The 27,026-nt window shown below is 39.4% G+C and overlaps 1 protein-coding gene across 1 annotated transcript in view; it reads right to left on the reverse strand.

The window, feature by feature from the left end:
• The window catches only part of usp43a (ubiquitin specific peptidase 43a), a 67,342-nt gene extending 63,249 nt beyond the window's left edge, over window positions 1-4,093 (reverse strand). Inside the window, exon 1 of the mRNA XM_079554320.1 lies at window positions 3,159-4,093. Coding sequence (XP_079410446.1) covers window positions 3,159-3,788 — 630 coding nt within the window. The 5' untranslated portion in view covers window positions 3,789-4,093. The remainder of the gene's footprint in view (window positions 1-3,158) is intronic.
• Between the last annotated feature and the right edge of the window lie 22,933 nt (window positions 4,094-27,026).

Consider the following 27,026-nt stretch of genomic DNA (forward strand, 5'->3'; position numbering starts at 1 on the left):
ACACTGAAACCAAGAGAAAGTAGCTACCTTGAGGTCCGCTCTCTAAAACAAAAAAAATCTGGTTCAAAATATCGGGGCAATAACGGACTTTAATTTCAACATTCACATTAAATCAATAACATTAGCAGCCATATATATAGTATCTAAACCAGGCCTTTGTTTCCAGCGGGTTAGACTACTACAGTGGGCTGCTCACGGTTCGTAAGACTCTAGAACGCTGCTGCTCAAGGCATGACCAGGGAAATACAACCACATTAATCCAGTGCCCAGGTCTCAGTGCAGGTTCCTGTCGCTCACAGAATAAACTTTAAATAGCTCTGCTTGTTTACAAGTCATCTTCATGTCCTAGCACCAAAGAACATTTCTGTATCATTAGCCTAAACTTGGCGAGGCTACATTCCAGTTTTACGCACCCAAAGTCTGGAACAGAGCATGAATACGCGAGACAGGAGCAAGTGTTCAATGATTAAGATAGATACATGGATTCCATTTGTTTCTTGTTTGTTTATTTTTTTTATTTTTTATGATTTTTAAAAATTGATTTTCCATTGTGCATTTTAAACATTATTTTTTAGTTTTGCTGTGAGGCACATTGAGTTGTCTTTTGAAATAAAATGACTGAAATACACATAAAGATTGCATTGCCTTACAGTGAGAAGTTCTATGATACAATCTAGGCTGAGAAAATGGGGCAATATAGAATTTAGTGACTTATCAAGTGAACACCTTAAGCAAAGAGTAACAAACTTTTCACAACCTGAGGTTATGAAGGTCTGCTGTGAGTGTTCATATATTTAAGAGTAAACTTAAAACAGATATTTTTAATGCAGCTTTTAGTTAATTTTTTTTAAAATCTATTTTGCTTTTCATTATTTGTTTGGTTTCATCATGTTTCCTTGTGTATGCTTTAATTTATTTATTTGTAATACATTTTTGGACAGCTTTGAGAGTTTTTCATTCTAATTTCATTTTCAATATAATGCTTTGATATGGCGCACTCTGAATTGTGAATGTATGAAAGGTGCTATATAAATAAAGTTGAAGTGACTAATTGATTGATCGACCGATTGAAAGCACTATTTGCTCATCTACAATCCTTAACATTAAATTACAAACCGTAGTTTTCAGAAGACATCATGATAACCTTATGAATTCAAGAAAGTACACTCTATATCGACAATCATTTTGACTGCAAAATATTTTCAGCATCATTGAACCCTCCTCTTTGTCCACTGACGCTCATAATCATATACACAGCTCTATAATCCAAGCATTTATTGACTTATTTTAAATGGCAAGATTTACGTATTGTATGTCAAAAAAAAATATTTCTTTCTTTTTTACATATATAGCAAATGTTTTAATTCTTGTACTGAGCTCAAAGAGTGAAACCTCAGAACATTTAGTAACTTCCACCATTCATTGTAATAGAAGCATCCAAGCGTGGATGTTCAGTTCACTGCTAATTCTAAACAAGAAAGAAATGCAGAACGCCTACATAAAGTTAATAAATATTTGTCAAACAGCAATGTAGTTCTAACTCTACTGTGCATATTTGTTTAGTTAAAAAGCTCGAGGTTGCTCCAACTTGCTGACAGGTTGCTAAGCTTATTCTTATTCTCATTTTTTAAATACTTTGTATCTATTTCTATACAGAATTACACAAATATTTGGATCCAGAAGACATATGTAGGCCTGTAAACAATGTAGAGTGGTGTTGATAGGACTATAACAATTATAGGGGGGATAGTGTGGTGTGATACAGATAATGTGTCCTCCTCTCCCTGTGTTTCTTTCGTCTGCACTCTGCCTCAGTGCTCAGTGTCATTGGCTCCACAGCAGGGGTCCTCTCTATTGTGGGCTAAAAGCACTTGCTACAGTAAGCATCCACTCCCCTCTCTGCTGCTTTTACCCCGGGATGAGTGGAGAATATTGTATCAGTGCAACTGGGTATGACGGAACAAGGAGCATTGAAGGACAAATGGCAAACAAGAAACAAAGTAATGTATAAAATAACATCAACTATGAATCATAGCACCATTTTCCAGCTCAGACAATCATTATGCTTTAGTGAATATACTGTGCAGTGGATTCAGGAATCATTCTTGACTAAATTAAGTTTATCACAAACCAAAACTTTTATGAATATTTAAAATGGCACAACAATAAACAAGTCTTCTGTTGTTAAAAACACTTGTCACTGTAAAATTGTTACTGTAAACACTTTTTACATTTTTATTAGTATTAGTGTAGACTTCAGACATCTACTAATAAAATTGAAATAATGAACAGAGGTCTAAAAACTTAACCCACTGCACTGTATCTGCAGAGTGCACACCACACCAGTAGTTGTGAGTTGCTCTGCCCATGTGTCTCTGGCTCCAAACCTCCTCCAGGCTATTGATGGAGTGGAGCAGGTATAGGCTACTGAGCCGATGGCTTGACTGTCATCCAAACAGCCCACAGGGAGGACTAGAGGCCCACAGTAAAAGCCAACACAACATGCATGACTGAGATGAGTAAGTGTGACCACTTGTTGATTTCAAAAATGCTGCTATGAGACTCTAATATATAGGCCATTACAGTGAAGACAAACACGGGACCATAAAGTGCTGCACTGTTGGACAGATGAGTCACACCAGCCTGAATGTAATCAGTAACCAAACAGAGCTGAAACTTCTCACTAAAGCAAGTTTAGTTATAGCTGAAGTTTCTAAACACTTCTTGATCAGACACTCACAGTTTTACATTTTTAACAAGATATTATAAAAAAAACAGCCTTACCCCAAATACATTTTTCATCTACCTTATGCCAAATTGAAAAGGCAAATTAACTTTTGTATGGGCTGTAATAACGAGCAATTTGGATTTTGTAAAAAAAACAAAAAAAACTTTCAGCTGTAACATAGAACATGTAAGTAAAAATAGATTCAAGAACAGTGAGATACTGTAAGGGTTAAACAAAGGTGACCCAAGTGTCAGAAATCCTACTGCGGACAGAGGGGTGTAAAACTTCTATCTCTCCATGACTTTTTAATTTGATGCAAACAAAAGGCTTCTGATGAACCACAGCGGCTGGCTTGTCCAGACAACAATAGATAATTTCAACGGGCTATGTGATGCAATATAGCCCCCAATCCAAGCAACACCCCCCTCACCTTGAACTCCACTGACAACTGTGGGGTGTACTCCAGCGTCCACAGCGCCCGGACCAGAGAGGCCAGCTGCTCGGTCACCTCTCCCCGCGCGTCCCGTGCGCTCCACTGGTCCTCCTCCCCGTTCACTCTCCTCTGGCTCCCCACGTCCGTCCTGTACTGCTCCAGCCCGAGGTACTCCGCCAGCAGGTCGGTGTTGCTAAGGCACTGGACCACGGCGTTCATAAAGCAGGTGTTGCCGTGGTTCTTGAGCCCCAGCACTCCGGGGGTCTTATCGCCGTAGCACAGCGAGAGGCGCTCTTTAACGGAGCCCTGAGAGGTGGTCGAGGACAGGGCTGTGCTGCTTTTATTCTTCGCCAAATGATTACAATCCCTGGAAGCGGCATGCGGGTCCTTGAACCCCGCCGTCCCGCTTTGTCCGAAACCACCGTCGTCATCCTCAGACTCCTGCGTGCCAGCGTGATCGCCAAAGTGCGCTAGAGTGCCCAAAGTTTTAAGGATCCTTCCCATGAAATTGCTCAACGAGCGCAGAGATTTCCTTCGTATAAATCTCCCAGTTTTTTGCTTCTTCTCCTTGCGCTTCTTGGGCTTCATCGGTTGCGTCCGTACCTTGTTTTCTTTTCGCGAATCCATGGCTCTGCGTTGGTTTGCCGGATTGAGAGCGACAGCGGAGTTGCACCTGTCCGCCAGACTGTCTAGCCTGCCTCCTCTTCCCTTTTCTCATCAGCTTTTCGCTCCATAACCGCTGCGAGTACGCGACTCCGTAAGGCACATATTAACAACACTTCCTTTCAAATGTTCAGTCCACAGCCTTGGTTTCATTCGGCTCTCCCTCTTTCTACCCCGGTTGAGATGCTGTTACAGTCAGCGGTACTTCCTCATAGCTGTAATAGCGCGCTGTTTGTGTGGGGTATGTCTGCCTCCCCGCGCCGCCACTGTCCCCTCCCTCCTCCTCCTCCTCCTCGTGCACATGGGAGAGTGGATAGCAAGTTTGACAGCTGACTACCTCTTTCAGTAAATCAATCTGGAACACTTTAGGGTTACAGCACCCTTAAGGAAGAGACAAATCAATCATCATTTCTTCCAACCCAAAAGTGAAAGAAGTTGTAGCTGCGTAAAGTTGTATCCCACATCAAACTGCCCCCTGTAGGGCCAATGAAGCACATCACACACTCCTGAAATGGACTACGGTTCAAAACATTGTACTCAACTCAACTCACCCAACTTTTACTACAGCAAACAGAACTTTTATTATAGGCTGTTTTGTTTTGGTTTCTGTGACACTGCTACGTGCAGCAGTTCCCAACCTGTACCACTGGTGGTTTACACCCAGTTTAGACATAGGCCTAATTTAATCTATTTTAAAGGCACTATACCTATTGTTTGTTTGTTTGTTTATTTATTTATTTATTTATTTATTTATTTATTTATTTATTTATTTATTTATTTATTTATTTATTTATTTATTTGTTTGTTTGTTTGTTTGTTTGTTTGTTTGTTTGTTTGTTTGTTTGTCTGTTTGTTTGTTTATAATAATAATAATAATAATGCATTGGTTTTATATAGCGCTTTTCTGGACACTCAAAGACGCTTTACATTGCACTATTCATTCACTCCATACTCGGTGGTGGTAAGCTACTGTTGTAGCCACAGCTGCCCTGGGGTAGACTGACGGAAGCGAGGCAACCAGTCTGCGCCATCGGCCCCTCCGACCACCACCAACCACTCACTCACTCACTCACTCACTACATTCGCTAGGCTTCCTGGTGTTACCAAACAGTCTCCCATCCAAGTACCGACCAGGCCCTTCCCTGCTTAGCTTCCAAGGTCTGACGGGATTGGGCATAGCATAGGCGGTATGTTTGTTTGTTTGTTTGTTTGTTTGTTTGTTTGTGTGTTTGTTTGTTTGTTTGTTTGTTTGTTTGTTTTTAGCAATGAATGCAGCAATGAAAAAGGAAGCCACTAAATGAAAAAGTGGCTCCAAACTCATTCCAGACTTTACTAATATATTTGCAGCCGCCCAATTGTTCATAGGCACATATCGCAACGTTCAGGGTCACTTCTGTGGGTCCCTTTAACAGAAATGCTGGAAAACTAGCCTGCAAGGTCATGGAATTGATACAAATGGAATATGATTTGATGCATTTTTCCAACAAATGTCTGAGTTTGCAATATGTCAAGGGAGACAAAACAAACTATGTTCCACTGCAAGAAAAAAATCAGATACAGTCCCTTTAATGGAATCTAGTTTGATCTATTTTAGAAGGTCAAAGACAGGTCAGATATTTTGACGTGGCACTTGGAAGGTGAAGTTTGCATTTTATGAGGAGGTTCTTTGTGTAAAGAACCATTGGCCGATAGGTTTTACGCATTTACTGAAATGCATAGCAATCTTCTTTCCCCCATTCAGTGTGTCAATACATACATATTTTTTCACTATGGGCTTTTTAAAGTCATCAGTTTTTGGGATACTGCCCACTGATGCAAATCTATCTAATCTAATAAAACATGCAATACAGAGACGCTAATGCATGCTTTTATCACCAGTCGTGTCGATTACTGTAATGCCCTGCTTTCTGGTCTTCCCAAAAAGAGGATCTCAGGTTTACAACTTTTACAAAATTCAGCAGCTCGTGTCCTGACGAAGACCAGGAGGCGGGACCACATTACACTGGTTTTACAATCGATGCATTGGCTCCCCGTGTGTTTCAGGATCGATTTTAAAGTTCTTTTAATGTTTTTTAAATGTCTTAATGGTCTTGGTCCTTCTTATCTTTCAGAACTGCTTTTACCTAACAAACCTTCACGGCCCCTTCGCTCCTCCGGCAGGGGTCTCCTAGTTATTCCTAAAGTCAACAAAAAGACTCATGGTGAGGCGTCTTTCCAATATTGCGACCCTCGCCTCTGGAACGACCTGCCGGAGGAGCTCAGGGCTGCAGAGAACGTTCATGTTTTTAAGAGCAGGCTCAAAACCCACCTTTTTTAGCTTAAACTGACTAATCTATTTATTTAATCCTAATATATAAAATATATATATGGGAGGTTGTGCCAGGCGTATTGTTTTAAATGTTGTAATCTGTAAAGGACTTATGAAAAGGTATGAAAAGCGCTTTATAAATAAAGTTTGATTGATTGATAGTGTCTAAAACTGTATTGCAAATAAATAAGCTGTCTCTTGTAGCAATCTTTGCCATTAAGATGTGTTTTACAACCCAACTGTTCATTAAATGGATTTGGCCCCTTCTGTAAGGGAGACAGAGTATGGTTGTAACACTTTTTTCTTCAGCACCTGTAACTTGTCAGCTACAGTTCTCAAATTTTCATACAAAGTACCCATTTGTTCACTACAAATGGCACCAATTCACACCTCGGCAAGAATATCACAGACCTCGTGAGGTAATGTGAAACACATGGTGGTCCTTACAACCTGACCCACCGGGGTAGGTTGTAACGCATGATGGGGTATGTTGTAACAGTTAAGCAAAAGACACAAAAACAGAGACCACGTCATGTGATAAGCTTCAAAAAGAGGTTTATTGGAATAAAAGAACTATGCAGAACAATCTCTCTCTCTCTCTCTCTCTCTCTCTCTCTCTCTCTCTCTCTCTCTCTCTCTCTCTCTCTCTCTCTCTCTCTCCCTGTCATATGCTTCACCTCAGGTTTAGTCAGTCCATAATACATGTCTACTTTCTGAGTCAAATAGTCAGCCAACACTTCCTCCTGCACCTCAGAGAAAACTTGATGATTTGTTTTATGCTTCAATAACCTACACTGGGATGATCACTGGACCCCTTTTCTCTCAGCGTCTGCTGTGTTTTGCAGTATCTGCTCAGTTTTACATGGCAGATCCCATGTGCCTTTGTAACTGATCTGACTGACTTACCCTTATTTGAGACCTCATCAGATGCTTTTTTACAAAATTTTAAGGCACACCTCTGTCAGTCTTTCATTTCCACTACCTAGGCATTCTGTAAAAGTATTACAATCAACAAAGTGTAATTAGTTGTATGTGAGGGGAGGGTTGTGTTACAACCCACCCCAAATTGAAATCAGCAGGGGAAATGTGCATCACATTTTGCCTGAGAAACTACAATTAAATCTAATGTAAGTCATAATGGTTTTATGTGCAATAGTATCAGCACTAAACAAAACATATAGTCAAAAAATGTACTTTCTTGCCTAAAAATCTTTTTTTTGTCTCTATAGAATCTGCATGAACCTGTTTACAACCTTAACAACCACCATGGGGGATCAGGGAGGAAGTGGGTAGACACTGATATGATCATTTGACTCCTATTTTATCCCTGAGTGGTGGAATTGGTGGTGTTACAACTCTCCCCATGTTACAACCAAACCCGGTCTCCCCTATTATATGCACACTATAATTGTCTCCAGTTTAATTTCACAGCTCAGCAGTATTGAAGATGAAATTTAGTGGAGCAGATGTGCTGATTTATTGAAATAGATTGTAAGAACTTTCAGTTTGTCATTTTGTTAATGATTCCTTAGCCCCGTTGGTAAGCACATGCAAATATATTTTATGTAATTGTGTTTTGAGTTATGTTCAAAGGTTTACTTATGACTTAAACCAAGTTCCTGCTGTCTTCTGACTCCAGAGAATCCCACTGATGATCTGACACCATGGTGCTAAGACAGACGTTTTAAGAGGAGTCACTCCTGAGTGCATTAATCAGCCGCTGCTTTGTTTTAGTTATATAGTGAGCAGGGGTCAAGTGTTCGTATACAGATGGTGTTTAGGTGCGATTGGTGGTCAGAGAGGCCATTGGTGCAGATGAGGCAGTAGCTACATGAACAATTTACCACTGTAGCAATTTGAGAAGCTGGTCAGCCTTATAAAGGGACATTTATGTATGCTATTATTATTTATTTTTTTAAGTTTATTGTATTGCACTGTATGGTGCCTGTAATCCATAACAACAAAGGTAATATAAGTAGTGGGGTAACAGTGGCTTGTTTCATAACTGGAAAGTTGGCAGTTCAAATCCTGGCTACCACTGGTACAGTTGTTGGGTCCTTTAACATCACAAGTCACCCACTTGGCCTATGTATAAACGTAATGAGAGAGTGAGTGGTTGGCAGTGGTCGAATGTTAGTCTACCACAGGGCAGCAGGGGCTTCAATAGCTTATCAGCACAGAGAATGGAGAGAATAAATAATGCGATGTACAGTGTCTTTGAGTGTAAAAATAAACCAATTTATAATAATAATAATTATGATTATTATAAATGTATTTACTGTAATGAGAATAACACTGAACCTGGATATCACATATCTGCATGGTGGTGTAACATTCTTATGAGGAAATGCATTTGCATGCAAAAGGCTGCAAGAGGTAATTGGAGGTATAAAAAAGAAAGGTATGCAGGTCACTGAAAGCTAGGAGCAAAGGTAAACTTATTCACTGTGAAAATAATTAACAGTTAAACATTTGTTGAAATGGTCTCTGTGTCTCTGCATGTAGACCCAGTCCAATGTCCAAAGTTTCTAATAAAGTCTCTAGTCACCTGGAACTGGAATAATGTGCAGTAGAAAATTGTTCTAACCTAATTGCGTATCAGCCCTTCAATACTATATTCGTTCTCCTTTGAACACACAGTCACAGCCTCCCCTTCTGTCTCATATCACTCATGCTTGTTATTAGAGACTCCCACCTGTGTGAGTTGTCTTCACCCATCTGTGTATATCGGGAGGCTACCATGTATCCTCACCTTATAAGTCAAAATTAAAAGTCACTCTTGTTTTTAGAGGTTGAGATGAAGCCCAGTGATGATATCTTTTGCAGACAACCTCTGCCTGACCCCAATACTATTTGTCTTTGCAGCATTTTCTGTCCATAGTACCAGGGCGAAGGACTCCATAAAGGCATTCTGTGATAGGACAAACAGAGGAGAGAGTTAGAGTGTTACTATTTGTCCCTGCAGACAGAGTGTGCCTGTGTGCTGGACTGGCAGATGGTCGTTCTGGCTGGCACTGGGGTGGCATGGCTACATCCGCAGGAAGGCACCATTTTTCTTCCACTCTCAATCCCTCCTTCTCATTGCCTCCCTGCCTGCCACCCGTAATTCAGAGCAGTTCTAATCACTAGTGTTTGTTTCACCACTCACTGTGTAACATTGTTACAGAGCACATTACAATGTGCTAAATTGAACTAGGTTCCAACGTATCAAGGGTAGTGAAAAATAAAGTTACCAAAGTTAATATTTTGTGGTTATAGACAATAGACATAATCATAATCACACATACATGATGACTTTAGCAAAACTAGTTAGCACATTTTCTTCATGTGATGAACTAACATATGACTGTATTGTGCAAGAGGGAGCAAGTGGAGCCTGCAGATACCTCTCTAATTGTGACTTATTAATGGCTCAGAACATGTACAGGTTCCTATACAGTCTGAGAACCTGTACCTATGATGTAATATCATCACTGAAGGTGATAGGCTACGCCATCCAATCATCTTGACCTTCACCTTCAGTGATAGTCGAGATGATTGGACACAATAATCTATCACTGAACTTAAGTGTTTCATCCCATTGACATTTTCCCTCCACATAAGGTTGTTATTGAAACTACCGTCAACCACCTTTAATACAATTTTTATTTTGATGAGTCTGCCTGGACCAACCTGGATAGATTCCACTGCCTGTGTCATATTAGAGCAGCAGATAACAATAATGATGATGATAATTATAATACACTTGTATTGTGCTGTACAAATGTACGTTTCTCAAAGCGCTACACATAGTCATTATTCATTCACGCCTTACGCGGTGGTGGTAAGCTACTATAGTAGCCACAGCTGCCCTGGGGACTAACGGAAGCGAGGCGACCAGTCTGCACCATCGGCCCCTCCGACCACCACCGACCACAAATAAACTACATTCATTTTGACCTATTGCACATGTTTTTAGTGGTAGGGGAAATCGCAGTACCCAGAGGAAGCCTATGCAGACACGGGGAAAACATGCAAACTCCACACAGAAAGGCCCCTCCGGCTGTATAGTAGCAATTTTCCGCATTCACTCCTAAAACAGGCTGTAAGGAAATTTAGATTACATTTTGCCATCTTTATAAAAAAACAAAAACAAAGATTTTTTTTTTTTTTTTTAACTCTTTCGTTAATTATCTTTTTATTTACTACATATGCAGTATTACAGCACTTTCACAAATTCCACATCCAGACACAGAAGATATGCACAATTCATGACACATTGTTAAGAGAGGTTTTAAGAAAACATAACTGCATCTAAATGGGGGGACGGCATTTTAATTTTCCACAAATATCAAAGATCCATTTTGAAAGTGCCATTCATTATAAATAAAAAAAATATACACATCTATATTACATGACTTAAATGAATTACTTTAAATAAATTAATATTTAAATGCCCCTTATTTGTAGGCAAACTCACTTTCTGACTGTCAGACAAAAGCCAAATGCAGAAAACTTGTATGAAACTTCATTGACATAGAATGTTAGAGGATCCTTCAGGGGACAGCAAGACCTCAGACGACTCTATTGGTAATTGTCCTCGGTGAAGCGCCCTCATGTGTTTTCTTAGAGAATCACTTTCACCAAACCTGCATTTACAAAGGATACAGAGAAATTCTCCATCAGCTGAATGTCTGAGCTGGTGCCTTCTGAACGTCTTATATCGTGTGAACACCTCCTCACACTTGCTACAGCTGTATTTGGGAGTCTGAATGTGCACATTCTGTTCATGCTCTCTCATATTACCCAGCTGTGAAAAACATTTCCCACACACAGGACAGATGTGAGGCTTCTCTCCAGAGTGGATCAACTTGTGAACGTTTAAATCACGACGAGAGTAAAATCCTTTTTCACAGATTGTACATGTGAACGGTCGCTCGCCTGTGTGACTCAATGTGTGTCTTTTGAGTCCTTCTGCTCGAGAGAAACATTTTCCACACTCGTTGCATTCATAAGGTTTCTCCCCTGTGTGGGAACGAAAATGGCGACGCAGCTCTTTAGCTTCAGTGAATGCCATGTCACAGAGTGCGCATTTGTGAGGTTTTTCGGGATTCTGCTGATGCGTCCTTTCATGATTTTTGCACCCACTTAGTTCAATGAAACCTTTGCCACAGACGGCGCAGGTGAACGGCCTCTCTCCGGTGTGCACGCGTTCGTGCCGCACAAGTTGGTGGAGTTTACGAAATGTCTTGCTGCAGAAAGAACACTGATGAGGTGTCTTTGGTTTCTTAAGGTGACTTTTCCTGTGTCTCTCCAACTTTGAAGGCCTGTAAAACACCTTTGTGCAGTCTGGACAAGGGTGTACGTTAGTCCTGGTGTGTCTGATCTCATGTTGTTTGAGTTTATCCTGCTCTTTGAAAGATTTATCACAATATTGGCATTGCAAGAGTGTTTTTGGTTTCTTCATGTGCACAGGTTCATGTCGGGCGAGCCTTGACGGTCGGTCAAATAACTTGCCACAAACAGTGCAAGGATGACATTTGGTTGATATGGGCTTAGAAGGTCCCGGATCAGTGTCTATTGAAACCTCAATAGAATGAACATCTTCATTGTCAGCTATGGGAGTAAAAATAGTAAAACATCTTGGTTATTACCACATACAAATTATGCATAGTCGATCACTGGAAGGTAGAGAAGCCAAAATATAATCACATACAATCATATAGTCACCCTTATATAGAGTTACTTATTAATTACTACTACTAAATACAGAATTTACTCAAGTACACTAAAAAGTAGCATTACTCAAGCAAAAATAATAACAATAATAATAATAATAATACTTGATGAAAATATTACTGAGTGAGAATTTAACCATAAATCTGACTTATATTTTGGAATTGACCCAATAGGAAATCAAATAAAACATAAAATAACATGTAAAAATCAAGATAGTCCCATAGAATACCCAAGAAAAAAATATAATTTAAAAAAGGAAAAATAATTTATAACAATAATAAGATACACAAATATTGGCAGAAGTTTAACATTATTTTTTCTCAAGGAAGCTGTTACATGAAATCATTGCCATGATGGAATATCTGCACATCCCCACACTAAATAATCCCTAACAATGTTAGTTGTTTTAGAGTAGTTAAGTTAATAAAATGCTGTGTGACTTACATTCATCAGAAGACCCTTGTTTTGTTGTGTGACTTGTGTCAGGAGGACCCATGACTGGCTACAGAGAGTGTTGCCAAGCTAACGAGCTAACGCGTTAGCAATCAATAATCGTTGTGCTCATGTCGCACTCGGTTTGCAAAGTATACAGTGCTCAACTCTGCGTTAAGTGGACATTAAACACGCTTACTATTACTAGTCAGCACTGTAGATGTTAATACCTCCAACACTGACTGAATGTTGGCCTTCTTCTGTTTACTTTGGCTTCATAACAAAAAGCATGTTTCACTGCCCCCTTCCGGGCTGGAATGCAACTGGTCCTGAAACGTTTCACAGTGTAGTACCTTTTTTAATAAATTAGCTTTCCAGGTACCATCAACACTACACAAAGATTAAACACTGATTAAACTGGCCTGAAAATATTGTTTATTCACCAATCTTATAAGTGTTCTTACTTGCCAGGAGAAACACTTTTGAAACAGTAGCCTTTTTAAGATTCTAGATTAAAAGGGGGGCGATGTCGCACACTCAGAGAGAGGGCATTGCTTTTAGCTTAAAAAAACAAACAGAAAAACATTAAAAACTGTACAAGAGATAATACGCATCATCAGCATAAAAAAATAGTTTATTGATCGATATTTTGGCATATGGACCTGGTCCCACACTTCCTGTCACAGACTGTGCTCATCACTTAAATGGACAGACAACTGAGACGTACTTGAGCGAATAATGTGCATTCAGGACACATGGGTGGCTGTCTCTTCCTGTGTCACCATGTGGGTCTGCTCTAGCGGTACATGGGAGTTGAAACCTTTTTTAACAGATAATGAATGCGTACGGTCACCTGTGTGGACTCTCAAATGTGTTTTAAGTAAATCTGCCCGAGAAAAACACTTTTCGCACTCAATGCATTCATAAGGCTTCTCGCCTGTGTGGGAACGAAAATGACGACGCAGATCTTTGGCTTCTACAAAAGCCCAGTCACATACTTCACATTTGTAACGTTTTTCTGGCTTTCTTTCATGTGTCCTTTCATGATTTTTGCATTTGCCGGACTCAGTGAAGCCTTTGCCACAGATGGAGCAAGTGAATGGCCTCTCCCCAGTGTGCACATGTTCATGTCTCACAAGTTTGTGGAGTTTACCAAATGTCTTACTGCAGAAAGAACACTGATGAGGTGCCTTTGGTTTCTTAAGGTGAATTTTCCTGTGCCTTTCCAGTTTTGAAGGCCTGTAAAAAACTTTTGCGCAGTCTGGACAGGGATGTATGTTAGTCCTGGTGTGTCTGATCTCATGTCGTTTGAGCATGTCCTGCTCTTTGAAAGATTTATCACAATATTGGCATTGGAAGAGTATTTTTGGCTTCTTCGTGTGCACAGCTCCATGTCTGGCCAGCTTTGAAGGTCTGTCGAATAACTTGCCACAGACAGTGCAAGAGTGCCATTTGGTTGATATGGGCTTAGAAGGCCCTGGCTCAGATGAAGCATCAGCAGAATGAACTTCTTGAGCATCATCTGTTGGGGGAGAAAAACATTGTTATAGTCATATAGTCAAGCAACAAAGGCAAGCAATGTACAATGCAGAAAATCAAGGTAAAAACTACTCTTGCAACTCAACTATCGGTATTGTTATTTTGAGTCTTTGCTAGGAGAAAAAACTGACTTACATTCATCAGCTGACTCTTGTTTTATTGCGTCAGGGCCCATGGTTAGCTGGCTGTAGTACCTTCCAAGCGAACGCACAAGCAGTCTTATTGTCCCACTCCTGCTCCTCACCACCAAGTTATACTAAACACGATGCCGAGTTTCGTTTGGTGATAAATACGCTCTCAGTAATGGTAATTAACACCTAACATGCCGTACACGTTTGCTCAAAGCCCAAAGCTACACCACCAGCTCTTCTTCTTCTTCTACTACTTCATTAACGTTATCAAAAACCTCTTTTTTCACTGCCCCCTGCCGCTGCCCAGTGTGCCTTCTCTTTCTTTGGTGTTTAACGTCGGATCGCAAGCTGAAAGAGTGCATTACCGCCACCTACCGGACGAATTACTCCATCCGAGTAAAAAAAACACAAACAAACACCAACACAAACACTAACAACTACAACTGAATGCGAGAGCGCAGAAGCGTTATGAAAGCGAGGAATTGACCCTTTAATTGTTTGTAAACTTTCTGGGCTTAGCTGGAGGCAAGAAGCTAGATTCCTATTTCCCATTTTAGCTGTTGTCATAGTAACGATAAACAACTGTTGTTGGAAATATCAGATAAACCTTATTTTATCGTCTCAAATTCTTTGCTCTTGTTCTTGCACCTTAAGCCACAACAGGACCGCATTTTTTAGTTGTAGTTTTACTCTTATAATTGCTAGTTTTAGTTTAATCTTATTTGTTTTTTTTTTGTTTTTGTTTTTTTTCCTTTTTTGAAAGTTTTTTTTATTTTTTTTTATTTTTATTTATTTATTTATTTTATTATTAAAGTCAATTTACAACAATCGTCAAAGACGAGACATCTGAAAATTGAAAAAGAGAGCTCATGTCAAAACAACAAAACACAAATAATTACAATATAATAAGAAAATAAATGAAAAACAGAAAGTTCATTTAGTTCACTTCAGGGGATTTCATTGAAGAGGTCTTTGTAACAGTCTTGGAGTCGTGAGCTTTTCTTATTCATTACATACAACATTGAGTTCATACATTTTTTTACATCACTTAAAAACAGGGAGAGATACAATCGTGACTTCAAAAACTTTTGTTTGTGAATAAAAAATTTACCAAACAGAATGAAAAAATTAACTACATATTGAAATGATTTCGTGGTTGTGTTGTCTTCAAAATAGCAAATAATATCTTTTAATGTAAAACAATGACTCTTTTGACAATTCTTGAAAATATAGTTACTCAATTCAGCCCAAAATGTTTGAACAATTTTACAAAAGAAAAACAAGTGCTCAAGCGTCTCTTCCTGTGTTTGACAGAAAGTACAGAATTTATCAACATCTGCATACCTTGAGACCACTAAGTTGACAGGATAGATTTTGTGAATGATCTTAAAATGAACTTCCTTCATTTTGTTTGTTATACAGTATTTATAAGGCAATAGCCAGGTCCTCTTCCAATCTATTTCCTCTATCAAGGGGTTCCAAAAAAATTTACCTCTAGGGGTGATTTTATTTGAATTTTGAAAAATTTTACGGATATGGTGATTATTGCATTTTCTATCAAGTAAATTAATGCCATTTAAGGTGAGCACAATAGAGCTATCACCAATGTTGTTGATGTTGTAAAAGGATAAATGGCATTTTATAAGATGGAGTAACTCTGGAGGGATGGCTTTGATCACAGAGTTGTATTCTCTAAATGGAATAGGGAATTCATACTTCACCATAAAGTATTCATAAGGTAAAAAAGAACCATGTTCATCCAATAGTGATACAATCTTATTAATATTTTTTTGGAACCATTTGGGAAAAAACAAAGACCGATTTCTTATTGTAATGTGTTCATTGTTCCACAAGGAATATTTATGTGGAGAGAAATTATGATTAAAGCACAATTTCCAAGCAAGCAGACATTGCTGGTGAAAATTAGCCAATGCAACAGGAAGTTTTGTGGGCGCGTAATTACATGTTAAAAGAAAGGAAAGTCCACCAACTGACTCAAAAATATAATTGGGGATAAAGTACCAGATAGAATCTGAATTTGCAAGGCATCTTTTTAACCAGTTAATTCGGAATGTATTTACAGTATCGGAAAACTCTAAAACTTCTAGCCCTCCTTCCACTTTTGCATTCGAGAGTACAGCCTTTTTGAGCTTATGCGGTTTATTTTTCCAAATGAAGTTTAAAAAAAGAGTGTTAATTTCCTTGGATATGCGTTCATCTACATATAATGACAATAAAGGATAAACAAAGCGAGACAGACCCTCTGCCTTGGACAGAAGAACTCTGCCATACAAAGTTAAATCTCTCTGAAGCCAGAGGTTAAATATACTTTTGGTTTTAACAATTCTATGATGAAAATTTAATTGTTGTCTAGTTGCCTTGTTTCTTGTAATTTGAATACCCAAATATTTAACAGACTGTTTGACTGGAATATTTTCTAGAAATAGATCTTCACAACTATGAATTGGCATCAGCTCACATTTGGATACATTGAGTTTCAAGCCTGAGGCCTTAGTGAATTCTTCAATTAATGAAATAGCATTCTGCAACTGATTTTTATCTTTCAGAAAAAGAGCTGTGTCATCAGCAAGTTGTGAAATTCGTATTTCTCTATTGAAAATCGAAATACCCTTCAATTCCGGACTACTGACAATATTTATAGATAACAATTCAACAACCAAAACAAAAATGAAAGGACTTATCGGACATCCTTGTCTTACACCACGTGTTATATCAAACCTTTTAGTAGTGTTGTAATTAACAATAACAGAGCTATTGATACCATTGTATAACATATCGACCATATGTGTAAAAGAGTTTCCAAATTGAAATAACTGAAGACATTCTCGAATAAATCTGTGTTCAATGGTATCAAAAGCTTTGTAGAAATCCACAAACAAGATAAATGCGTCTGAATGCACATGGTCAGAATAATCCAATAAATCCAATACTAAGCGAATATTATTACTAATGTGGCGACCTTTGATAAAACCACACTGGGTTTCTGCTATAATTTTGTTTAGATATTTTTTCAGTCTATTGGCATACACAAGGGATAATATTTTGTAGTCTGTTGTTAAGAGAGTGATGGGCCTCCAATTTTCTATCAATAAAGTATCTTTATCCGCTTTTGGGATGAGTGAAATAACACCCTGTTTCATTGTTGGAGTCATTTCTCCTTCATCTATGCACTGTTTGTACATATAAAATAGAGGTTCTTTAAGAGTATCCCAAAAGTGCAAAAAGAATTCAACTGGCAGACCATCAATTCCTGGAGTTTTTCTCTTTTTCATTGAAAACAGAGCTTCTTTAATGTCATTTAGTGTCAAATCTGAATCACACAATTCTTTAAAACTATCACCTATTACTGGACAATATTGTCTTATTTTACTAATAAACTCTACGCAAACTTTTGAATCAAATTCAGAAGTGTACAATTTACTATAAAATGAGGCCACGTGATTAGAGATCACTTTTGCATCTGTGGTTAATGTATCATTAACCTTAAGAGCAGTCAAAGATTTATGTTTTCCATTTCTTTTTTCAAGGGCAAAAAAGTAAGAGGAGTTGGTCTCCCCTTCCTCGATCCATCTAGCTCTGGACCGAATATATGCACCTTTTGCTAAATCTAAATAAAACTGATCCAGATTTGTTTGTATTTCTTTTAATTCAACCTGTTCCAGTTCAGATATAGAGTTCCTGGAAAGGAGATCATTTATTCTCTCAATTAATTCCATCTCTTTTTGTTTTTTTAGTCTTTTAAGATTTTTACTTCTTTGTATTGCAACTGTTCTCAGCTTATATTTAAAATATTCCCACTTTTGCTTGTGCTTACCACTTTCAATGTCTAAAAATATTTCACTTATTAGCCTTTTAACCTTATCATTGAACTCCTCATCCTGCAGAAGGGTATTATTGAATTTCCAATAGCCTCTTAGTTTGGGCTGGTGCAATTCACCACATAGTTCAAGTGTAATTTGCATATGATCTGATAAAGGAGCAGAAGAATGAGAAACCTCTTTGAGAAGATAAAGGCTAGCTGATGAAATCAAAAACAAGTCAATTCTTGATCTTAAAGATAAACTTCTATTAGACCAAGTAAAATCATTTTTATCAGGGTATAAGAAGCGCCAGGCATCAGTGAGTGATAAATCAAAACATAGTTTTGCCATGTTATTCCTCTGAAGTACTTGAACAGTTTTTGGGGGAAATCTATCTTTTGTTTCATCTGGACATTCATTAAAATCACCACATAAAATGATCTGAGAGTTTGCATATTTTTGTAACAACTCATTTAGTTTGGATGTAATTTCGGAGAAGAGTGTGCTGTTATGAGAATGTATATTATGACCATATATGTTACAAATAATAAAAATTAAGTTATCCTGTTTGATTGTAATAATAATCCATCTACCTGTATCTGCTGTAAATACTTCAATGACATCTCCTTTAAATTTATGTATCAAAATGGCTACTCCCGCAGAATGATTTGAGCCATGACTGAAGTAAATATTATTACCCCACTGACTCTTCCAGAACTTCACATCAGCTTCATTTGAATGAGTTTCTTGAAGCAGTATAAACTCAGCATCACTTCTTTTAAGAAATAAAAACAATGCTTTCCTTTTAGTTGCATCACGAATACCCCTGACATTCAATGAAGTTACATTTAAAGATGATAGTTGAACCATAAAAGAACACACACACACAAAAAGAGCTCTCTCTGAAACAGTAGTTAGAACTTAGGCTTGCTTTAGTTCGAAGAACGAGAATGCAGCAAGACAACCATAGAAAAATTGTATCATTTTGTGACCAAGCATGAACTTTCAAATAATACAATACAATACAATAACAATTGCATTAAAATTATGTCAGGATATTTGCTTGTATGTTAATAGGCAGAGTACTGAAATATTATATGAAATAATAAGTTGAGGCAAAAGAACATGCACCTATAATATTATTTCAGAGTTGCCAAAGGCATTAGGATGCTGGAGAGTGGAATAAGGCATACGTTTTGTACACCAAAGACATTACTTCACATCCCAGTGGTTAATCTTCATCCCATCGATCAGCGCGAAAGGGCCGACGAGGGTGGCTTTCTTCCCTTCTTTCCTGGCTTTGTCCACCAGGGGCCAGAGTTTCTCTCTTGCAAGTCTGTCTTCGGGAGACAGCGCTTGAGTGAGACGAAGCCTGTTGTCGCGGAGAAACTTGCAACCTTTGGCACACTTCCAAACAGCATCAAGGATACGGCGAAGAGCAAACAGGATGATGACTGGTCTGTTGGATCCATCCGATCTCTTTGGGCCAAGACGATGAGCGATATCCACGCCATCCTCCAGGTAAACTTGCAAACCTGGAGCAACTTTTCCTAGGACGCTGATAACTTCTTTCCTCACATCTTCATGCTCATTTTCTTTGAGCCCATGTAGTTTTAGCGACCATCTCCAACTGTACCGCTTGCACTCTGCCACCGCTGTTTTAAGAAGCCGGTTCTCCTCCTTCAGCTTCTCAATCTCAGACTGCGCATCCTTTATATTCTTCCCGTGACGGTCAACATCCACCACAACCCGGGCCACCGTAGCTGTCAGATTTGCCATTTGTTTGGATGTATTTTCCGTTGTTGCTTCAATGGCTGAAACCTTCTGAAAAGTTTCATCTTGTTTTCTGGACAGCTCCTTCAGTGACGCTATCACATCAGCAAGGCTAATTACCTCGTTATTAGTGCCATTCCCGTTGCTATCGCACTTTTTCCTTTTGTGGACAGGTTTCACAGCTGCGTTAACAGGTGTATTCTCGTTGACATTTACAACCCCCTGAGCTGTATTCTCACTGGTTTCCATTTCTTCTGTGGATACCTCCACCGCTGACTTCTGTACTTCACAGTTTCGTTCCATTTTGCCGTCTTGGTTGAGCCGGGAAAAACCTAAAGCTAGCTTCTTGACTTTTTCCCGCGTCTCAATTAAAAGTCAGTTTTCCTCACCTCAAGTGAAACTTTGGACCAAAAAAATGTTCCAAAGAGATTTCGTCACTTACATTTTCAGTATTATCAGGTCACAGTCTCATTTTGTTGTCTTATTGCGAATTCTCAATTTAAAGACAGGGGAGCATCGCTGTCGTCCTGTCAAGCGGCCCCCTTGAGGGTCTATTAATATTCGTTTAATCTTATTTGTCTTGATCACTTCCTGCCTCCAGCTGATGTCACTGATGATGTAAGCTGCTACAGAAATTTGCATTGCAAGCACAAATAGCTTCAAACGCTTCTGATACAACAGACCAGGTAATTTTGTTCTGTTCAATAATCTTTATTGACCGTTATAGTTTATACATGTAAAGCACAGGCAATGTACAGCAATATGGGATATACAGTATATATAAATAAACCTCTCCGCTCTGCTTCAGGAAAACTAGTCGAACAGGCCCTGTCCCGATGATTCATGTTGAGCCAAAACACAACAGACTTGCACAGTTCACTGAGAATTGTATAGCTGGCTTGATATTCAAAGAAGCTGTCCCCAGAACATAGTAGGAATAGAGAAGTTGTGTGGATTAGTCGCTGGTCTGGCTTAGATATCTCCACGGTTTACTCTCCTTGATTTCCTGTCACACCTTGTAGTTGTTGAGATCAGGAGCAGATCGATTCCCATAGCGTCTCATCAACGCCTTGTTTACTGTCCAAAATACAGTTCAGCCAACACAGGTGCTCTACAGTCCACAAACATGTGGCAAAACACCATAGTAAAATCCCCAGAACATTGAGACACACACAGAAAAAAAACACCATAGTTTTGATATACGGAAGTGTCTGCAAATTCATACATGTCTCCCCGTTTCTAAGGATCAGAAAATACTGTATAATAGGCTTAAAGGACATGCTCGTGTTTTTTTTTTTTTTCATTCTTAACAGAACCATCTAAATTCTGGGCTGAGTCTTACTGCAAACCGGTAATAACTGAAAGGTGACACTCTTTTGGCTTCTGTCAGGATTCTGTTATAATGCTGGATCTTTATGTGTCTTGTGCACATGTACCATCCAAATTCCCAGTCTCAGACAACTTTTTCTTATGTGCAACTGACCTCTCGTGTCTCCTCAAAGCTTGGCTCCTAAAAAATCTTACACCACATATGAAGCATGCATATGGCTTTTCTCCGGTGTGTATTATTTGATGGTCTTTCATTATACTGTGCTGTTTGAATGTTGATCCACATTCGTCGCAGCTATACAGTCGATCTTCGGAATGAACGGTCTTTAAATGTGTTCTCAGATTACTCAGCTGAGAAAAGGTTTTATCACACACTGAACACACATGTGGTTTTTCTCCAGAGTGTGTCAACCTATGCTGTTTTAACTCTCTACAGGTGCGAAATCCTTTGTTGCAGATAGTGCATGCGTAGGGTCGCTCGCCTGTGTGAATCATCCTGTGTTTTTTCAGTTCATCTGTCCGAGAGAAGCATTTTTCACACTGGCTGCATTTATAAGGCTTCTCTCCTGTGTGGCAGTAAAAATGGCGTCGGAGCTCTTTGGCTCCTGTGAAAGCCCGGTCACAGATTTCACATTTGTAGCGTTTTTCCAGACCTGTCTCATGCGTCCTTTCATGAACATTGCATTTACTTAATTCAATGAAGCCTTTGCCACAGACAGAGCAAGTGAAGGGCCTCTCACCAGTGTGCGTATATTCATGTCGCAAAAGTTTGAAAAGTTTACCAAATGTTTTACTACAGTAAGAACACTGATGGGGCATCTTTGGTTTCCTCAAGTGAGATTTACTATGCCTTTCTAGCTTAGAAGCCCGGTCAAACACTTTTTCACACACTGGACAAGGGTGTATTTTAGTCCTGGTGTGTTGAATCTCATGCCGCTGGAGCTTGTCCGGTTTTTTAAAAGATTTATCACAGTTTTTGCATTGGAATAATGGCATAGTTATTTTTGGTTTCTTTGTGTGCACGCTCCCATGTCTGGCCAGCCTTGATGGTTTGTCAAATAGCTTGCCGCAAATAGTACAAGGATGACATTTGATGGGTTTGCGGGACTCCGGCTCAGGATCTAGTGAAACCTCAATAGAATGGAATTCTTCAGGATCCCCTATTGGAGGCGGAAAAAAAGAAAAGATTCATGAAACAATGTATCAGGGCTAATGGGACACTACAGTGATTGCTAGTCCATTTGATTAACCTCTTAACCATGGCCTGAACCAAGCACATTTTCTCCAGTTCGACTTTGCCCAAATCTAAAAGCTTCTTTGGGGGGAAAAAAGCGTCAAAATAGCACAAAAAATACGACAAAAAAAGTCAACAATGCAAGAAAACTGATCAGCTTTGTAGGTCTTAGCTTTCAAAGGAGTCGAGAAGCTTTTAGATTTGGGTAAAGCTGAACTGTCGAAAATGTGCACTAATCTGGCCTCTGTTTTTTCTTTTTTTAATTGTGATATTTAGCACACAGAGGCAGAATCCCTAGTTCAGAATCAGAATAGTTTTTATTCCCATTGTTTGTAAACAGGTTCACAAACAAGGATTTTTTTTCTGGGTGAGAGGTGCAACATTAAACATAAAAACATATAACACAGAGTTCAGATAAAAAATAAGCTATAAACTTTAAACTATAAGGCTTTGGGGCATGCATACGAATATTAGGTTTTAAAGCATTTATGTTAAACTTTATTATAATCACAATATGGCGATATAGACAAAGCCATACTTACATTCATCAGAAGACTCCTGTTTACATACTGTGCTATGGAAGTCCATGGCTGCAGATGCTGACTGTTCTGCTGCAGCTCTAAAAGCCGCACTCGGTGATCAGATGGGGAAAAAGGATCAACTCGTTTCGCTGGTTTACTGAAACGGTACAGAGGTAGGCCGTGTTTTGTTATATTTAATCACAGCTCCATTTTATTTGCACTTCTATGCTAAATGCTTCTAACCTCGCGGTTCTTCTTCTGGACTTTCAACAGCGGAATTGTGTGCGCTGAAGGTGCATTACCGCCACCTTCAGCTGTTCGTTCGCAACGACCGTGGAGAGATTTACGTGAGATAAGATATGTTTTACTAAGGACATTTACTGTACGCCTGTAAGTCTTCCCAGTCATAGTGTGCAAACTAAAGCCTATTTTTTTTAGTTTATATTTTGTTTTTTCACACTATTCATTGATAGCTGACCAACGCCTTTATTCAGGTCATCAGGAAAATTACATTTCTTATTTTAGACAGGTCAGACAGTTTATTATGATCAATAATAATGATGACTGTATAAAGAATTGCCCCTAAAAATAAGAGACAGGATATTCACATCATACAACTACAAACATGTGAAGATAAACAAACACATCCCAACCCAATACAAAATAAATAATAAAAAATGGGAGGGGTGAGGGCCACACATTTTTTATTCACTTTACAAACCACCAATCTCAGATATTTTTTTCTTATGTGCATCTGACCGATTGTGCCTGCTCAAATTGTGGCTCCAGTAAAAACTAACACCACATGGTGAGCATGCATATGGTTTTTCTCCCGTGTGTAACCTCTGATGCATTTTCATTGTCCTGAACTCTTTAAACGTTGATCCACATTCGTTGCAACTATACTGACGATTATCGGAGTGGACAGTCCGTTCATGTATTCTCATATTTCCCGCCTGAGCAAAACCTTTACCACACACTGAGCACACATGTGGCTTCTCTCCTGTGTGTGTCAACATGTGGTCTCGTAAGTCACGACGTGTTCCCAGTCCTTTTTCACAAACTGTACAAGTAAATGGTCGTTCGCCAGTGTGACTCCTCACGTGTCTCTTCAGTCCTTCTGCCCGAGCAAAGCATTTTTCACACTCAACACATTCAAAAGGCTTGTCTCCTGTGTGGCAACTAAAATGACGCCGCAGATCTTTTGCTTCTGCAAATGCCCAGTCACAGACTTCACATTTGTAACATTTTTCTGGCTTTGACTCGTGTGTCTTTTCGTGACTTTTGCATTTACCCGACTCAATGAAGCCTTTGTTACAGACAGAACAAGTGAATGGCCTCTCTCCTGTGTGCACACGTTCATGTCGCACAAGTTTGTTGAGTTTACCAAATGTTTTACTGCAGAAAGAACACTGGTAAGGTGTCTTTGGTTTGTTGAGGTGAGTCTTCTTGTGCCTCTCCAATTTGGACGGTCGGTAAAACACTTTTGCACAACATGGACAAGGGTGTATGTTAGTCCTGGTGTGGATACTCTCATGTTGCTTGAGCTTGCCCAGTTCACTGAAAGATTTAACACAAGATAAACACTGGAAGAGTATTTTTGGTTCCTTCGTGTGCACAGCTTCATGCCTGGCAAGTTTTGAAGGTCTGTCAAATAACTTGCCACAAACGGTGCAAGGAAAGCATTTGGTTGCTGTGGGATTAGAAGGCCCCGGTTCTGTGCCGATTGAAACAGTAGAATGGACTTCTTCAGCTTCACCTATGGGAGGAAGAATGATATCAAAGCATAGATTATCAACATGTGTGGCCTGCATTTTATAGTTACTGGATTAAACAAATCATGAGTCATGTGTAGAGGGGAGAAACTAACTTACATTCATCAGAAGACTCCTTTTTTATTTGTTCAGGATCCATGACTGGCTCGTTGGCTATTGTTGTAGTCATTTCCAAGCTAACGCGCTACGGCTATCGCGCTGGCAGTCTTGTTTTATTGTGCCGTAACCGCCTCCCCAGGTTTTACTTATTGCTGTGCTACTCAACCTGGTAATACACTTTGTCGAGTGAGTCCAAAATAACAATGCACGTTTCTGTGCTGCTTTGCTGTTACAAGTTAGCTTCTTTTTTTTTTTTAAGGTGGCGGGTGTATATATTTCTATGGGTGGACCGCAGCGGCGGACTGTCGAAGAAATAAAAATGGTAATGAGCATGCGCCCCCTAGTGTGTCGGAGTAGTGTGCCTTTCAATCAATCAATCAATCAATCAATCAATCATGAACAAGACTTAACTTTTTCAAATATTTGCAAATCAGATTGTATTAAAATAAAAACCAAAGGCCCCCCTACCCAACAAACCTGATGATGACACAATTTCGACATTGCTGCCAATTATTTAGAAATGATCAATCAAATTTAAGATTTTTTGCAAAAATGTGTTATGTACAAAAGACAGCTGCAAGACTCTGGTATCCATATTTTATTGCAAAATATCATTCAATATCATTCAAACTGCTAATTATATAGAGTATTCAGATTCAGACTTTTTACATCTGAAATCTTTCCAAGTAACCCATGCTAACTAAGTGCTTGTGTACCTGAAGGTAGGTGCTTGAGTAAATGTTACTGAGTGTTCACTTCATACTCGGTGGTGGTAAGCTACTATTATAGCCACAGCCGCCCATGGGGTAGACTGACGGAAGAAGGCTGCCAATTTGCAAAATCAGCCCCGCCGACCACAACCAACCACTCACACACTCTCGTTCATTTTTTCATGATTCAAAGATTTTATTGTCAATTCATTGATATGAATCGAAATGTCCATTCTCTCAAGGCCTTGGTGTGGAGCGGGGGGTGGGGACTGGGGAGTGAGGGGTGGAAGCGCAGTTTTGTTTTTTGTTTGTTTTGTATACTTTATTGTCCCCGTAGAGAAATGTGTCCTCTGCATTTAACCCATCCTTCGATGCCACTGAGGCAACCCGTAAGGAGCAGTGGTCGACGGCAGTGCCGTGCCCGGGGGCCCATCTCCATGATGTGGAGCCAGGCTGTTGGTCAGAATCACCTGGCTGGAGGGCAGGGAAGGGAGGGAGCTCAGCTTCCTAAAAGCCTGATAGATAAAACTGTTCTTCAGTCGACTGGACCTGGCCGTGCATTTCCCAGTCTCCTCCCTTGTTAAACAAGGTTTTTCATGTAACAGTTTTAACTGCTCACTTTCTGCAGTCTTAACACAGTAAGCTGACTTTCTTACAGATTAGTATTACATGCAGATGTACTTCCCATATCTTCAGGCTCAGGTAACACTTTATGAGCATCTGACCTCCTGTCTCTAACTTTGCAGGGTAAGTATGCATCTGGCTTTTGTCCACTGTGTATTCTTTGATGCATTTTCAGTGTCCTGAACCATTTAAATATTGCTCCACATTCATTGCAGCTATACTTGCAACTTTCAGAGTGGACAGTACTTTCATGTATTTTCTTATAACCCGCCTGAGCAAAACTTTTACCACAAACTGAACAGATGGTGGTTTCTCTCCTGAGTGTGTCAACATGTGGATGTTCAGGTCTGTTCTTGAATAAAAGTTCTTACATCTGAATCGTCGCTCTCCCGTGTGGCTCTTCATGTGTCTTTTCAGTACTTCTACCCGAGAGAAGCATTTTCCACACTCATTGCATTCATAAGGCTTCTGTCCGGTATGGCAACAAAAATGACGTCGTAGGTAGACTGCCTCTGTGAAAGCCATGCTACAGAATGCACATTTGTGAGGTTTTTCTGGATTTGCCCTATGCGTCTTTTCATGATTTTTAAATTTACTAAGATCCGGGAAACCTTTTCCACAGACCGAGCAGGTGAACGGCCTCTCCCCTGTGTGCACAAGTTTGTGTCGTAAAAGTTTGCTCGGTTTGTCAAATGTCTTGCTGCAGAAAGGGCACTGATGAGGCGTCTTTGGTTTCTTAAGGTGAGTTTTCCTGTGCCTCTCCAGCTGTGAAGGCCGGGAAAACACTTTAGTGCAACCTGGACAGGGGTGTATTTTAGTCCTGGTGTGGATGATTTCATGTCGCTGGAGCATGTCCAGTTCTTTGAAAGATCTATCACAATTTTGGCATTGTAACAGACATTTTTTTTCTTTGTGTGTGCTACTTCATGTTGTGGAAGGTGCTGATTCATCATTTAGTGAAACCTCAATGAAGTGAACCTCTTCTTCTAGATCTATGGGGGGGAGGTGGTTATTAACAAATACAGCATATACATTATAAATACAGTTTGAAAGAACAAGGTTGTTATTGTTCCCGCCTTTTCGTTTCGCCAACATTAAAAAAAAAAAAACATAGTTTTGATAAAATCAATAAAAGCTTAATTTGCAAATGAACATAATGCCATTAGTTTGGGGGTAGCCTACTACAGT

The sequence above is a fragment of the Gobius niger genome, assembly GCF_951799975.1.
Source record: "Gobius niger genome assembly, chromosome: 3".
Classification (NCBI taxonomy): domain Eukaryota; kingdom Metazoa; phylum Chordata; class Actinopteri; order Gobiiformes; family Gobiidae; genus Gobius; species Gobius niger.